The sequence below is a fragment of the Glycine soja genome, chromosome 17 (genome assembly GCF_004193775.1).
Source record: "Glycine soja cultivar W05 chromosome 17, ASM419377v2, whole genome shotgun sequence".
Lineage (NCBI taxonomy): Eukaryota > Viridiplantae > Streptophyta > Magnoliopsida > Fabales > Fabaceae > Glycine > Glycine soja.
Genome location: NC_041018.1, coordinates 10,745,297 through 10,762,357, shown reverse-complemented (window position 1 = coordinate 10,762,357; position 17,061 = coordinate 10,745,297). Strand labels below are relative to the sequence as shown.

The following is a 17,061-nucleotide window of genomic DNA, read 5'->3' as shown; positions in this document are numbered from 1 at the left end:
TATTTGGTGCCAAAATGCTAACTTGTAATAAGACAATCGAAGACAGTAAACTGTTTTTTTAATATATAACAGAATTAAGATTTTTACACTATTATCAATTAATTGAAAAATATTTTAGATATGACTTTAAAATAATTATTATAACCGCGTATAAACTTACTATTCACATACTTTGTTTGTTTTTTAAATTCAAAAAGATCAAATTAATTTTAAAAATTAGGAAAAAATAATAAAATTTCAAAACTAATACCTATAATAACATGTGCACATGTTAGCTAAACCCCTCACACACATATATGAAAAGTTTAAATACTCTTTTTGATCCTTATATTTGTGCTTACTTTTCAATTTGGTATCATAGTTTAAAATATGTCAATTTAGTTCTTATAGTTGTGTTTTTTTTCAATTTGGGCTCGTTGTGAAATCATTGTTAACGTCGTTTGTTCGATGATGTGCCTAAATTTCGAGGGGAGAGTTGGATTTGTGATGTTAGAATAGTTGTTATTTAGAGAGGAAAAAAAAATCATAAAAGGTGTGTATAGGACAGTTGTTTTTGGTGGTGGTGGTTTGTTACTGTTGAAGGCTGGGGTTGATGAACAATAGAATGAGTAATATGTCAAGGGTAGAAGAGGAAAGTTCAATGAACAGTAATATGTGGTGGTTAATAAAAAGTTGGATAAAAATGCAATTACAGGAACTAAATTGACATGTTTTAAACTATAGATACCAAATTAAAAAATACAATTGAAGGAAATAAAATGATATTTAAATCTATAAAAAACATATCAAGTGAGAACTTTCTTATTATAAGAAATAGGAATCATAATTTTTTTATGTGAGATCGACGAGAATAAATATTGATTGTTATACATGTATATATGAGATTTGCTAATCAACTTAAACCAACTGACTGTTTTCATCACTAGTAAAAGTTACCAACCTACGCATGGGATGTATCTTTATTTTTTAGAAAAAAATAGTTATAATTTGTTAACTTATCCTTTCTAAAAGAATAAATTATTTCTAAAAAATAAATGAATGTATACACCCACTTATATTTTAGAAATAAGTTAATATGTTACCACATAGGTATATTTTAAAATAATTATAATTTATTAACTTACTCCTAAAAATAAGCAAACGTAGTTTATTAAATTTATATATGAAACTAAAAGATAAATATACATAGCTTTTTCAGTAACTAGTATTTAATTTTAGTATTTTATGAATAATTGTATTGTTGTGAGATATTATTTTTAACTTTCTTAAAATGAGATTTGTTATTGTTATAGATGTCCCCATCACTCATCAATATAAAGTGATTAAAACAACCCAACACTACTATAAACAACATTAAGACCACAAATAACTTTTTTTTAAAGCCAACAAATAACAAACAACTTGAGGAAATTTATGCCATTGCAATTGCATGACTTAAAACCTTACATTTTTGCACAACTCTCAGTTTTAGTGTGCGTAAAAAAAGTTAATCAGATATTAAGGGCTGTGTTAGTGCTCTAATAAGACAAAACAACACAGTTATAGAATATGGCTGAAAACATATAACGAGAGATAGGAAACAAGAGAATAAATATAGAGAAATGTGCATCTATCTATTGTTAAGAAATGGACAAATGGTAGAATAAGGACAATGCTCTTTTACCCGGCTTTTCTCTTCTCTGTTGAGTTTAAAGAGGTTCAACTGATAGAATTCTCCCAATTAATTTAACTTTCCCTTTAACTAATATAGTGTCTTCTAGATCCTCTCTAAGTGACTCTTTATTTTTCAATCAATTTGAATTTGAAGTCGTTATTGATGTCTGCACTTCTCTAACTCAACAGAGGAGAATTATATATGGTAATAATAACAACAATCATCACTTTGGTATTAAGAGCTCAATACGCTAATTGGCAAGCCGCCTATACTTACTAGCCTAACCAAACATGGTGCAAGTTGAATGAACCTAACGTTTAAAATTAATGATGCCTGCAATGTACTACTCTACGTCTAAACACACCAACTGAATAAAACCATATAAATATTTGCTATATACTCAAAGAATCTTCAAAAACATATGTTGCCTGTCGAGGCTTAGTCTTGTTTTGATCTGTCTTCTCACAAAAAAACAACAATCTTACTGTACACGACAGTGTGTACTTGAACAATAGCGTATAAAAATGTTTATATTATCACTTCATTCTAATTAATTTATTTATATAATTATTTCCACAATTTTAAAATTTCTTTCCACATGAAGAATTGTTAGATTTTGTAAATTGTGATCATCATCACCATTCCTGCGGTACAGCTCTAGAAAAATAAAATAAATTATTAATGTTCTTGTTTTAGAACTTCGGTGAGGAATGTTTAACTGGTACTACATCGCACAGGCCAGTGAAATGAATTTTGAACAAAAAGAAAACCTTGAAAGGTTATTTAGAGGGGGAAAAAACAGCTATTTACCATAATGTAGAGCTATGCCTCATACACATTACAAATGGTTGCACTTGCACAACACAATTAATAGTCAACCACGCAGAATAAATAGAATCACAGTACAAGACATATATAACCATGCCGGCCAAGCTCATTACAGCATCTAGCTTCCTTATATATATATTGATATTGCGCGTTTTTAAAGCACATTGAACCAAAGAATCTTTGCCTTTCATTCTTCTCCATCCAGCAGAACATGGATTCTTTCTTTTTCATTGCTCTCCATTTCGTGTTGAGCTTCCACATTCATTTTGCTCATGGAAATGAACTACCTTCCGCCGCAAGCAGTTCAAAAACATATATTATCCACGTGGAGGGGCCACAGGGTAAGAATCTTGCTCAATCAGAAGATTTAGAGAGCTGGTATCATTCATTCATGCCACCTACTATTATGAGCTCTGAGGAACAGCCTCGGATGATTTATTCATACCGGAACGTGATGAGTGGTTTTGCTGCAAGACTCACGGAAGAAGAACTGAGAGCTGTGCAAAAGAAGAATGGCTTTATTTATGCGCAACCCGAAAGGATACTGCATCGTCAAACCACGCATACCCCACAATTTCTGGGGTTGCAGCAAGACATGGGATTTTGGAAGGAATCAAACTTCGGAAAGGGAGTGATTGTTGGGGTGGTGGATTCTGGAATCACACCCGGTCATCCTTCCTTCAGTGATGCAGGAATGCCGCCACCGCCACCAAAATGGAAAGGGAAATGCGAACTTAATGCGACAGCTTGTAACAACAAACTAATAGGAGCAAGGTCTTTCAACCTCGCTGCAACGGCAATGAAAGGAGCAGATTCACCAATTGATGAGGATGGACATGGGACTCACACAGCAAGCACAGCTGCTGGTGCTTTTGTTGATCATGCAGAATTACTAGGAAATGCCAAAGGAACGGCAGCTGGGATTGCCCCTCACGCTCACCTGGCAATGTACAGAGTATGCTTTGGTGAAGACTGCCCTGAGAGTGACATATTGGCAGCATTGGATGCAGCTGTGGAGGATGGCGTGGATGTAATATCAATATCCCTCGGCCTAAGCGAGCCACCTCCATTTTTCCATGATAGCACTGCAATAGGTGCATTTGCAGCAATGCAGAAGGGAATCTTTGTAAGCTGTGCAGCAGGAAACTCTGGCCCTTTCCATGGCTCCTTAATTAATGGAGCCCCTTGGGTCCTCACAGTTGGAGCAAGCAATATTGACAGAAGCATTGCAGCAACAGCAAAGCTGGGAAATGGGCAAGAATTTGATGGGGAATCTGTTTTCCAGCCTTCCGATTTCTCTCCAACATTATTACCCTTGGCATATGCTGGAAAGAATGGCAAACAAGAAGCTGCATTTTGTGCTAATGGATCCTTGAATGATAGTGATTTCAGAGGCAAGGTTGTTTTGTGTGAGAGAGGAGGAGGTATAGGAAGAATTCCCAAAGGAGAGGAAGTAAAAAGAGTAGGTGGTGCAGCCATGATTCTCGCGAATGATGAAAGCAATGGCTTCAGTCTCTCAGCTGATGTGCATGTTCTACCTGCAACACATGTAAGCTACGATGCTGGACTTAAGATTAAAGCCTATATAAATTCCACTGCAATACCTATAGCAACCATTTTATTCAAGGGGACTATAATTGGAAACTCCTTAGCTCCTGCTGTTACATCCTTCTCTTCAAGAGGTCCCAACTTGCCAAGTCCTGGTATTTTGAAACCAGACATCATAGGACCAGGCGTGAACATCCTAGCTGCCTGGCCATTCCCTCTGAATAACGATACTGATTCAAAATCCACTTTCAACTTTATGTCTGGCACATCAATGTCATGCCCACATCTTAGTGGCATAGCTGCTTTGCTCAAAAGCTCTCATCCTCATTGGTCACCAGCTGCCATAAAATCTGCCATAATGACTTCTGCAGACATAATCAATTTTGAACGCAAACTCATTGTTGATGAAACACTTCACCCTGCAGATGTTTTTGCCACAGGTTCTGGTCATGTGAATCCATCAAGAGCAAATGACCCTGGGTTAGTTTATGATATTCAACCTGATGATTATATACCTTATCTGTGTGGTCTAGGGTACAGCGATACCCAAGTTGGGATCATTGCACACAAAACAATTAAGTGCTCTGAGACTTCAAGCATTCCCGAAGGAGAGCTTAACTATCCTTCATTTTCTGTTGTGCTTGGTTCCCCGCAGACATTCACAAGGACTGTGACAAATGTGGGTGAGGCCAACTCATCTTATGTTGTCATGGTTATGGCACCAGAAGGGGTTGAAGTGAGGATCCAACCAAATAAACTTACCTTTTCAGGAGAAAACCAGAAAGAGATATATTCAGTGTCATTCAGCCGTATAGAATCGGGTAATGAAACTGCAGAATATGCTCAAGGGTTTTTACAATGGGTCTCAGCCAAACACAGTGTAAGGAGCCCTATCTTAGTCAACTTTGTCTAAGGCAATAATGTTAGCAAGCACCAAGCAGTACTACAATGGGACCAGTGTAATGATCAGAGGCACAATTGGTGTTAAGTGGCAAATCTCAACTGTAACACAGCATTTTCTTTTCTATTTTCATTCCATCAATGCAATATGGAAAATTTGAACTAGATCTCCAAAAGAGTTTGAATGTTCCTTTTAAGTCCAGTCATGAATGTGAAAAATGAAATAGAAAAATAAAATCTCTTTATAGATTAAAAAAAATATCAACTTGATGGACAAATAGTCTCAGTTATCTTAAAAAGGGGCGGGTTGAATTAAGATACAAAAATTATTCCCCAATTAACAATGCAACCTTAATATAAATTACTCAAAAGACAATTCAAAATAAATTTCTTTAAAGTAAAAGATAAATAACAATAAATAAAAGAAGTTCAAGGGAAGAGAGAAATGCAAACTTGATTTATACTGGTTCGACCACTTCTCATGCCTACATCCAATCCTCAAGCAACCCACTTAAAATTTTTCACTCTCTTCGTAAAACTCCTTTTACAAAGTCTGAACCACATAGGGATAACCCTTGTGTTCAAGAATCCTTACAACTTAAGAGACTCTCGATCTCTTAAACAATTTCCTTTGAATAAGAAGAAGAAGTTTCTCTCTTTAAGAGAAGAATATTACAATTGAAGATAAATCAAAATTCCTTATTGAATATGTAATTGAGGATAAGACATTTCAGTTCAGAAAAACTCTCACAGAAAATTCGTGTCTCAAATCACCTATATATTGGCCTTTGATGGTCATTCAAAATCATTTGAAAAGATGTGACTGTTGGAAGTTATTTTAGAAAATTTCTCACGGGTAATCGATTAACAAAATGGTGTAATCGATTACACAGTTGTTTTCTGAAGAGTTGTGACTCTTCACATTTGAAATTTGAATTTTAACTCTGGTAATCGATTACATACACTCTGTAATCGATTACAGACTTTGAAATTTAAATTCAAATTTTAAAAGGTTGTTTTAAAACCTTCAAAAAACTTCTGGTAATCGATTATAAGTCTTGTGTAATCGATTACAAGCTTTCAAAAATATTAAAAACATTTTAAAATATTCCAATAAGTATTTTGGTCACTGGTTCGATTACCAGAGAGTAAATGTCTGTTTTAAAAGCTTTTGAGAAAATTTTTTGACCATAACTTATGCATCATCAATTTGAAAACTTCTTTCCAAGACTCTAGAGACTAACTTCATCATTTATCTTGAATTTCTTGGAATCTTGTTTTGGATCAAACTTGAGAAACATGTTTCTTTGGTATCATCAAAACATCATGATATCTTTGTTTCTACACAGCCGATCAAACATTGAAACATTATTTTGTTCAGAATATACAATGGAATAATAGTTAACTTATGAAAGGATGAAACAACATTAATAATAATAAAAAAATACAAGGGAGCTAAATAACCATGTTTAATGGAAAATGTGAATATGGGCTAGATATTTCTTTCAACTGAAACTTTCCAAGTAGCAGCAAAATATACAAGACTAATTAACTAATTGACAAATTTGTGTAGACAATCATATATAAAGATGTTTACACTCATTTAAAGTACTTAGACATAGATTATGTTTACCAAAACTAACTGAAAAACTAGCTAAAAGCTGAACAGTTAACTTATTAAATCATAAATATTTGATAAAACTTACTGTTAAAGTAGCTAAAAAATATAAAATGACAAAAATAAACTATTTAAAAAGAATAATAAGAAAATTGAATAAATATTTTAAGAATAAAAGAGGAATAAAATATAAAAAACTAGAAGCTCAGTTTTAAAAAAATACTAGTTCAAGTAGCATTTCAAAAAACACTAAAAAATACTAAAAAAAACTTATTTACTGAACAGTCAAACAAGTTTTTCAACTAATAAAAAAAATTAAAAACTAGTTAGAATGTCTTACCAAACATAGTCATAATTTTCAAGCACAGATCGAGTAATCCCAAAAACACTTTAGCAAAATGGCCCTTATACCAAAGATTATAGATACAATATAAATTATTTATATTTTATGCTATACACATAAATGCTTTAAAAAAAATACCCAAAATTAAATTACATTCATAGTCAACAATAAAAAGTCATAGTCTAACATTCACCATTAATTTAAGCAATGATTAACAACTATGAAAACCAACGATATGGATTTATATCTTCACATTCCAAAAACAAAGTTGTTTAACTTTACAATTTCCATGAGAATGACCCTTACAAAAAGAATACTAACCAGACTCATTTCACAATGCAATCTTTACAAAAAATAAATCCCACAAAAAGAATCAGTGTCTGATAAGTGTCGGCTCATTCTCCTGGCCCGTGTTCAAGCCATGTTGGAGAGGTGTCTGAGCCCAAAAAAATGATTTTGCAGTTGCAACACGACGGAGGGCTTCCTAACATGTGTTCATAGAGCGTTTGACAGTAGTGTCCAACACGCTGACATAGGAATGAAGTTTTAAAAAAATGGAAGATGTTGAAATTTATAGACAAAATAGAGCTGAAACAAAACATTTAGTGAAATTAGGAATGATGAAGTGTGAAGAACACACAATATAACATTAAAAAAACAAAGATATTTGATATATGTCATGATTAAGTTGCAGCAGACCAGCAGTTCACAGAGGCTCTGTCCATCACTCCTCTGGCTTGTTAACTGGAAATCAGAGGTTAGAGGTGTAAAGACAACAAGTGAATTCCCAAAAACAAATGACTTTTCATATTAGATTAAAAAAAAGTGCAGTTGAGAAGATAGAGTAACATTTGAAAATATTAAAAAAAAAAGACAGAAAGATGACTAGCGTGGAAGATAAAAAGACAACAGGAGAAGAAAAAACAGAAAAGTAGAAAGGCAGAAAGAAAAGCTACAAAGGGGTGAACTTTGTCAGCAAATGGGTGGGTCAGGCAAAAATTGGGTGAGTTGGCTGGAATATGCTTGGGCTATCAGGTTTTGGCCAGAAAATGAAGGGGTTGAGGCACAAATGGGGCTAGCACTTTGTGTGTCTGCCCTATCCTCTGTGATTTCGCCACTATTAAGCTGTAACTGCTGCCACTATGCTTCCTGCAGCAGCCAGCAGCAGAATGACTCCAACACTGCAAAAGCAACACTATTTGCTACTTTGATATCTGTGTACTTAGCAAAATCTCTGAACAGATGAATAAAAAGAAAGATTTAGCAAAATGTGCAAGATACTGATACTAATTAAAAGTTAGAACACATCAATATAAGAAGAGCATGGGAATGGTGAAAAATAAACAGAAACCACTCGATGAAACACATTATTTCTATGTCTTAAGGAACTACAACAAATACCAAAACAAGCACTCTTATAACTTTAAGTAGTTTTAGTTGTTGCTCTTTGGACAAAAACAACAGAATGGTGAAAAATATATAGAAACCACAAACACTTGATTGAGGCGAGTTTCTATTGGACAATAGCTTTTAACAAAATTCATTGTGAAGATCCAGCATCCATTTCAGAAAAATTGGGATAAGTTCATACAAAAATATTACAGGTAATAGTTGACCCTAAGCCAATCAGAAAAAATAATGCATCCAATATTAGATCGGGAATGGGGATGTCAAGAGACCTCCAGATTGTCTCTTGTTTTTAGCTGGTTCATCATGATCAAAAACAGAAAATAGGACTCCTGTGACATCGAACGCCAGCAATGGCTGCAGAACAGAAGAAAAATTGAAACACCTTCCAATTTATCAACCAAAACCAGGAGGTACATCAGGGTCTTCATCACTACAATCAGAAGATGGTTTTTGCTCCACATCCATTGAAAATCCAGGGGGCGGTGCATTGCTATTAACATCATCTTCACCAAGTGTATCCTGTGATGGATGGGAATCTTCTTTCTGCTCTGCAGTGAATCCTTGCTTCTGAACTTGCACCTTCCCTTTATCCTGCTCTTCATGATAGTTATTATTCAAATGATTATGCAAGAGAGTGAAACCTGGCGGCTCATCAGGCTCATTTTCATGCAAAGTATCATCAATCTCAGTAGCTGAAGCTGTTTCCCCTTGTCTATGAATTGGCATCACATCAGACATGGACATCATAACCTCATCTTTCCCTTTCGGGTTTGCCAATTTGTCATACACAGATTGCACTGTTTCCATGATTTCACTTTTCATGTCATCCCCGGATCGGATTATTTGCCATAAACTATCGGATATCTGGCTCATTACTTTATCACTGGTTACAAAACAAACAAATCTAAATTAAACTTGCACAATAAGTACACACAGAGACACACAACACGCCTTAAAAAAAACAGATTGTAGAATTACACAATAGCTAAAGGAAGGGGTAACTCACCCAACTTCTTCATGTATGGCATCAGAAAGTTGTCTAGGTTTCATATTTTCTGCTCCAGCACGATTGAGTGCCACTGATTGCTTCACAATTGAGGTAATATGTTGTCGCAACTCTTCCTGTCATAAATTATTGAATTCAGTATAACTGTCACGCAACCTTATGCTAGTTATTGAATTAACAAGAACTCAAGGTCATAAACAGCACGGGCAATTAAACGAAGCTCCAAAAATTCGCCACACTGTTACAGTGTTACTGACAATTACAAATCATAATCAAATTGAATTCTTTGATATCATTATGAAAGTAATGAACAGTTATGTAAAGTGTCATTGAGTATTTTTTTTTTCTATCAATTCATTTGATACAAACCCTAAAATTAGAAGAATGGGAATTGAGAAAAGGGGAATTAGGAGGAACACATACGTTGTCCTTGAGCTTGCGAACGATCTTCAAACGAAGCCTGTCAAAGTCGCCATCGTCCTTGAGTTTTGCGATAACCTCTTCTTTGCCAACCACTTCTTCGCTGCTTCCCATCACTCACATCACAATCCTCCCTCGCAACACACAGAAACCTTTACCAACTCTTTTCTCCTCTGTCACCCGCCAAATAAATATTTGCACTTATTATAAAGAAAATTAATTATTATATAAATAAAATAATAATGTATTTGTTGTTAATTGACCAAGGGCTAAATATAATTTCAAAAATTATTCTAATTAGTCTAAATTTTTTCAAGTGAGTAATCGTCTTGTGCATGACTCAATATTGTTTGATTAAACACATGAGGAATAATTGGATATATTTTTTTTTTTTATAAAGATTACTACATTATTACATTTAGACATTGTATGATTCTTTAATAAAACATAATGAGATTGATTACTTTGAATTTGAACTGCCTACACGCAGATAGAGTGATATGGATTGTTTTTTTAGCTTAGCATTTCGAATTTGAGTATTAACATATAATTACCTTATATACTCGACAGAAAAATATCATATCATTATTAATTTTATCCGATTCAAATAAAATTATTTTTTAATAAAAAATACATATAATTTGTAAAAGAAATTTTGAATATGAATCCACAACTTACTTTAAGAGTAAAATATTTAACATTCCATTAAACAATTTTATTTATTGTATATGTTTTTTTCCCTATATTTTATTAATTTGATATACGAGTAACTTCAAGTGGTTCTTCTATGTTTTTTTTTTAAAAAAAAAATATGTTATTTCTTTTATGTTTAACTAAAGTACTCATTCGTGTTTTACACGGGTCTTATGTATACAATTTATATTTTTAATGTATTTTTCAATCAGTTTTAAAATTTATATATAAGTATATATTGTATATATATGCATGTCAATATTTTAAAGATATATTAACAAAGTTATATACAAGATATATTAGTATCTTATATTATTTTGATTTTATATAAATATTTGTTTTTAAAAATATTACCTTTATAAATATATTTGCATTTGTATATAAATTATATTTAGATTTATACAAATTTTAAAAATAAATGTTAATAATAATAAAAAAAATATGTATGAATAATATTACAGAGTCATTCAATCATAATTCATCATGTATAATAAGTTTATTAATTTTTTGAAATAATTATCTTAAAATAACTTAAAGGATGATTTGTAAATGAATGACAATATAAAATTATTTTAGATTGATGTTAGTGTCTTTATAACAATTAGTTTTTTTTTTTCAAAAATGACTCATTATTTCCTGAAGAGTAATGTCATCAATAGAAGGAGATGCAAAATGATAAATTTTAGAACTAGCATTATTGTGGCTACCCTAGCTAAGGGGCGAATAATGGCATTAGATTATTTCCTATCAAACTTGACATAAAAGTTTGGGTTAATGGATAGAATATGTCTACAATCTCTTATGATCGAGTTTTGTAGAGGAATTAGACATGTGGAATGTTAAATTTGAATGACTGCAAGGGCGTGGTTGACAACATCCATGCATAGTGCCTCCCCTTCTGAAACTAGAATGCAGGGATGCATCTTTAAGGATTTGGTTGGCCATGATGACGGAACCTGAATCACCTATGATGCAAGTGCCCCAACTTGTTTGCCTCTCTTGGTTGTGGAACATACAATATGACTGGCATCCCCTTTAGGACCTTCCCAAAGGTTTTCAGATATTCCAAAGGATGGTTCCTAGTAGTACGCTCGTAGATTGATCAAGAGAATCGTTCTATTTTTATTTTTTAATTATTATTATGAAAAATAATCATAAATACTTAATTAAATGTGTAAATATTAGTAGACTAATGCGCTTAAGTGTTTTTGGAGTGGGTTATAAATACAAGGAAATTAATTGTGATAGATTACCATGGCGTTTGCATCATCTTGAAATTCTTCGAATCTTTGGACAGCGATAATATATATACTCTTCAAAATTAGTGATGCCAGATTTTCTGTGGGCCATCATTGTCCACGTGACACGTCATGAGAGCCATGTAAGAAACGAACATAGTAAGCGATACGATGAGGTTGTCTGTTAGCGAAACATCGAATGAAGTTCGGAAGGAGAATAAGCCGTTGCAATTCCCTCCACACGTTCCAGTTACCTTATCTTCCACCTCAGATACCTCTCTTCACTCTTCCATCATCTTCTTCTCCCTCCAGACAAAACATCACCACCACCTTCAACTTAATTTCCCAGTTACACTGCCACCACTTTGATTCCAAATAACCACCATCACCATGTTCACGGCTAGTAAGCTAGCCTTCACATTAACACCACCTCGTCCATGCACTGCACCTTTGACACCAATCTCTTCCTTGTCCTCTTCTTCTTCTTCTTCTTCTTCTGCTTCAGCTTCTGGTATCAACTTCATTCAGTTCAATGGACGCCACTTATGCCTCCGACGCAGGCTGTTTCTACTCTCTCCTAAGGCCACTGCAGATCAACAAGGTCTTAACAATAACATCTTCATATCTATATAAGAATCATCATTCCCTGGCCATCTTCTAACAATTTTTTTTTCTTTCAGGGAAGGTTGAAGAATTTGAAGATGATTCAAATGTTGTTGATAGTAAAATCCTCCCTTATTGTAGCATAGATAAAAAAGAGAAGAAATCAATTGGTGAACTTGAACAGGAATTTCTTCAAGCACTGCAAGTATATATGACCCCAGAAGTTTTAAATTTGCTTCTGAGTTATTTTTTATATATTTTACGTGTGATCGATGTGAATTTGAATATGTTATTGGAATATTGGGTTTTGATTTGTTTTGTTTCCACAGGCATTCTATTATGAGGGAAAGGCTATCATGTCAAATGAAGAATTTGATAATCTCAAGGAAGAACTCATGTGGGAAGGAAGCAGCGTTGTCATGCTAAGTATGGGGCAACTTCGCTCTATAGTTGCAGCTGTTGTCATAACTTCATCTTTTTAAAGTCTTTATTGGTTGATTGTACAGGTTCTGATGAGCAAAAATTCCTGGAAGCTTCTATGGCTTATGTGTCTGGAAATCCAATTATGAGTGACAAAGAGTTTGATGAGTTGAAACTGAGGCTAAAGGTTTGCTATTTTCTTTTCATCGATGAAAATTTGAAACTCACTGATAATAGAAGGAAAAAAAGAAGTAAAAATACATCATCTAGACTAAATCAATGGTTAAGAACTTTGAGTAGATACTACAACACATTCTTTTTTTATTTGCACCAAGAATACCCCCAACGGATAACTGGAGACTAATTCCTTTTGAGCATAGAGATCACAAAAGTATATTTTGCCCCTTCCAACAAAATCTTCTCATACACATGACTAGAAATCAAACCCTTGACAACATGCTTAAGGAATCTAACTATCTACCAATTGTGTTGGACCTCGGTTACTATAACTGTATAACACATGTTTACATAAAAAGGATAACTAGTGCTGCTGCAGTTAATGAAATTTTTTACCACATAGGTTTCATTTTGGAAAGCTTACATATGAAATGAAATAGCATTCCTAGTAATTGTATTGGTCACTGAAATTAGGGAATACAATTGGAATTGCTTTAGTAGCTGAGTATCTCCCTCCTTCTTGTATTATTTACTGATCTCATAACTGTTTTCCAGAAAGAAGGGAGTGAAATTGTGGCTGAGGGTCCAAGGTGCAGTCTTCGTAGTAAAAAGGTGCGTGTTAATCTGTAATCTATTCTTTGATTTCAGTTTTGCTTGTCAGTTGTAGACTTGCATTTTTATGTATAGTTGTTCTTTGATTAAATCATTTTTGCAATTATTATATAGAGGATGGAGTAAGTAATTTTTCTTGTTTCATTATATAAAGATATTTGTTTTGGAATTCAAATATAAACTAAGATCTGTTGTATCACAAAGTACTGACAAGAGATATAGGATGATCTTTACTTGCCAAATCAAATGCTTCTTAGTCATTAGAATTCAGCTTTAGGATTTGAACAAATCATTTGGGATTCATGAATACTTGGATATGCCCTTTTTAATCTTTATTCTTTACTAATTACAGTCTGCTTATAGGTTTACAGTGACCTATCTGTTGATTATTTGAAGATGTTCCTGCTGAACGTCCCGGCTACTGTGATTGCATTAGGATTGTAAGTAGTTCTCCTTTCTCTCCTCTCCTTAAATTTTTATTGAGTCAACAGGTGCATATTCTTTCTGCTCCCACATAGTATTTTATAATTTTCATATCAGTATCCAATTTTACTTTTTATTACTTAAATAATTTTTTTTTCATCCTAAAAGATAGATTGAAGTTGCTGCTTGCATATGATATGCCTTGACTTTTTTGCCTTTGATTTTAATTATTATCCCTCTCATTCATTAGGTTCTTCTTCCTCGATGATCTGACTGGATTTGAGATCACATATCTGCTAGAGGTATGTTCCCCTCATTTTATCTTGCACCTAGCATAGCAAACTGATCATTTGGATGCAGCTTGATTCCAGAATGTCATAGGATCTAATAGAAATTTTACATTTTTATGGTCCTTTACTTTCATTATGTTCCATTCCCTTAATTTCAGGATGCTGTCTAACTATGTATTATTGGATTGTTTATATCTTCGAGTTAGAAAAAAAGATGGTATAAAATGGAGAGTGAACTTTAGAGAGCAACGTACAAAATAGATCACCGTCTGCTGATTTTTTTTTTAGTGGTTTCTAATTTTTTTAATAAAGTACAAGCAACTTGTAACAATTCATAGATTTGTAAAATCTCATTCGATTTTCTCATCAATGTTACCATCTTGCACTTCATTCTCTAAAGTCTAAGCTGGTAATACACTTAAGAGGATCCAAACTTTTTGTATTCAAACAAAAAAGAGATTAACTAAGATCTGAAGAAGTACAATGCAACGTGTTGGCTTGAATCAAATATGAGAATTGATTCTCCATGATGCAGAAGCTACTCCAGACATGCTTAAGCCAAAATCAATTTTTACTTGCTGAATCACGTTCAACACATTTACCAAACATCATGGTCTTACTCTATTTTCATGTTTGACCACTCTTGATCCACGTTTAGGGGTTGCCAAGGCGCAACCAAACACATTCAAAATCAATTTTTTCATTGTTCATCGAAACACACACTAAGATTACCAATTGACCATATTCCTCTTAATAAGTACCTTGCCTGGCCACCAACCCTGAAAAACTGCATAACTAGTTTGGAGTTTGGATCGTCAGTGAAACAAGATTTTTCAATGAAAAATCAGAGAGGATGGGTCACTGAAAAGTGAAAACCAAAGCTAAGATGATGAGATTGATTCTTCACATCACATAGAAATGAAATAGTTTCTTAGACATTAGAAAATATTATTACAATTAATGCAATTATAACAGATGTTATGAATTGTTGAGTGCAGCTGCCGGAGCCTTTTAGTTTCATTTTCACTTGGTTTGCTGCTGTTCCCCTCATTGTGTGGATAGCTCTGTCACTGACAAATGCCATTGTAAAAGACTTTGTGATTTTAAAGGTATAAATTTTACTACCAGAGTCTCCTGTAGGTTATATTTAACTGCTACATATTACTGACATTTATTTTTTATAGGGTCCTTGTCCGAACTGCGGTACTGAAAACACCTCTTTCTTTGGGACTATACTTTCAATTTCAAATGGTGGTTCCACCAACACTGTCAAATGCTCCAAGTAAGCATAAAAATACTCTCAATTTCATTGTCGCTTCATATGATTCACATTCTTATCATCAAACTAATATTTAATTTATGGAATGACTTTTATTTAACAACAATTGAATGCAATATTTTGACTCAGCTGTGGCACTGCAATGGAATATGATTCAACTTCAAGATTGATTACATTACCAGAAGGAAGTAACGCCTGAGTGGAGGTACAGTCCTACGTACTATACCCTTGAACCTCTGTTCTAACTCTATCAATGTGTATATTTTCTGCATATGTAGCACAATAATTTTTAATTTTGTTTTGTATCTAGTTATAAATCCGCTAGAAGTGAGTTTTTTTAAGAGATTTGTTGCTTTTAAGAAATGTAATTGTATGGTGACCTTTCTTTTCATTATTATATTTGCATTTTCCTCTATAACTCGACCTATTCTCCACTGTCCATGTCACTTATCTAGGTAAAGCGTGTCTAAGGTTTTTTCATCACTTGAGAAATTCTAAACTGGATTGGCTCTGCAACATTTAGCATTAAATCTGTTTTTATCTCTAATGGGAGCCAAGTGCCAAACTTTATTATAATTAGTGGTCCATTATGACTTTCACTGCGCATGGCATCTATAAATTATAATGACACCCTGATCATTTACATTTTAAATTTGTGTTTACATACAGGTATGCCTGAAAATCATATTTATTGTTCCAGCAATGGGAGGTCATTAATAGCAGTTCTTGTGAGAGTGACAAATTTATCATTTAGCAAATCGTCATGTTCTTCCGCAAATGACCTTGAAGTCATGTTATCACTATCACACACAATTGGTGTCATCTCAATTTATGTGCCACCATCCTACTTGTAAGTATATGGGCTTTGTATATATACTTGTAATATGGACTTTGTATAGCATACACTGGATTGCCTCGGCTTGAAGAGTTGAGTTATGAGGGTGCTTAACACCATCCATGAGTCTAACCTAGAATAACGTGTGTAAGGATTTTTGTTACACACTCCTTCTAAGACCAGAACCTTTACATCCCCCAGGAGCATCAAGAACAATAAGGAAAATTGACTATTTAAATAATTAATGCTAATTGACATTATAATTTCATGTATTCAATTAATCGAATGGCTTTGAGGTTAAACGAGCCTGCCTAAATTAGTGATTGTTTCGGTACCTTAAATTTTAGGAGGATACCGGTATCTTTTTATTTTGAATCAATAAAAAATAATCATCTGTAAATTAAAATCACATCATAAATGAGTTAGAATTATAATTTAAGTTTAATGATATTTTAAATTTCACAATTACAAAATTAAGATTTATTTCAATTTTTCCCCATTTTCAAATTCAATATTAAACATGAAAAATATGGAAGTATAAATAGAATGGACAACAAACTAACTTCCAAGTCATTTAAAACAAAAAAAAGAAAGGAAAAGATATGGGTACTCTTTAACATGTAAAAGTACGGTAGAACTAGCCTAATAGAATTTGTTATTTAGCTTTACAGAACAAAACACGATCAATGTCATTGCTTCGAAATTTGAAATTGAGTACGAACTAATTGAAATAATATATGCCTCGGGATTTTGCTATTTACTCC

The 17,061-nt window shown here is 33.3% G+C and overlaps 3 protein-coding genes across 3 annotated transcripts; 2 read left to right on the top strand and 1 right to left on the bottom strand.

Moving 5' to 3' along the window:
* Positions 1-2,541: 2,541 nt before the first annotated feature.
* LOC114393045 (subtilisin-like protease SBT1.2) lies at positions 2,542-5,119 on the top strand. Its single transcript, XM_028354303.1, has one exon. The coding sequence runs from the start codon at positions 2,694-2,696 to the stop codon at positions 4,941-4,943; it is 2,250 nt and encodes a 749-aa protein (XP_028210104.1). The 5' UTR covers positions 2,542-2,693; the 3' UTR covers positions 4,944-5,119.
* Positions 5,120-8,369: 3,250 nt separating this feature from the next.
* Positions 8,370-9,907, bottom strand: LOC114392215. The gene is made up of 3 exons (XM_028353268.1): positions 9,731-9,907; positions 9,308-9,423; positions 8,370-9,184 (listed from the first exon to the last, which is right to left on the bottom strand). Exons 1-3 carry the CDS (start codon positions 9,839-9,841, stop codon positions 8,695-8,697), a joined length of 717 nt encoding a protein of 238 aa, XP_028209069.1. The 5' UTR covers positions 9,842-9,907; the 3' UTR covers positions 8,370-8,694.
* Positions 9,908-11,891: 1,984 nt separating this feature from the next.
* Positions 11,892-16,574, top strand: LOC114391415 (PGR5-like protein 1B, chloroplastic). Its single transcript, XM_028352420.1, has 11 exons — positions 11,892-12,259; positions 12,339-12,466; positions 12,591-12,687; positions 12,768-12,868; positions 13,414-13,470; positions 13,834-13,910; positions 14,144-14,195; positions 15,182-15,292; positions 15,368-15,465; positions 15,592-15,667; positions 16,132-16,574. The coding sequence occupies exons 1-10, from the start codon at positions 12,049-12,051 to the stop codon at positions 15,659-15,661; spliced, it is 1,002 nt and encodes a 333-aa protein (XP_028208221.1). The 5' UTR covers positions 11,892-12,048; the 3' UTR covers positions 15,662-15,667; positions 16,132-16,574.
* The last annotated feature ends 487 nt before the right edge of the window (positions 16,575-17,061 follow it).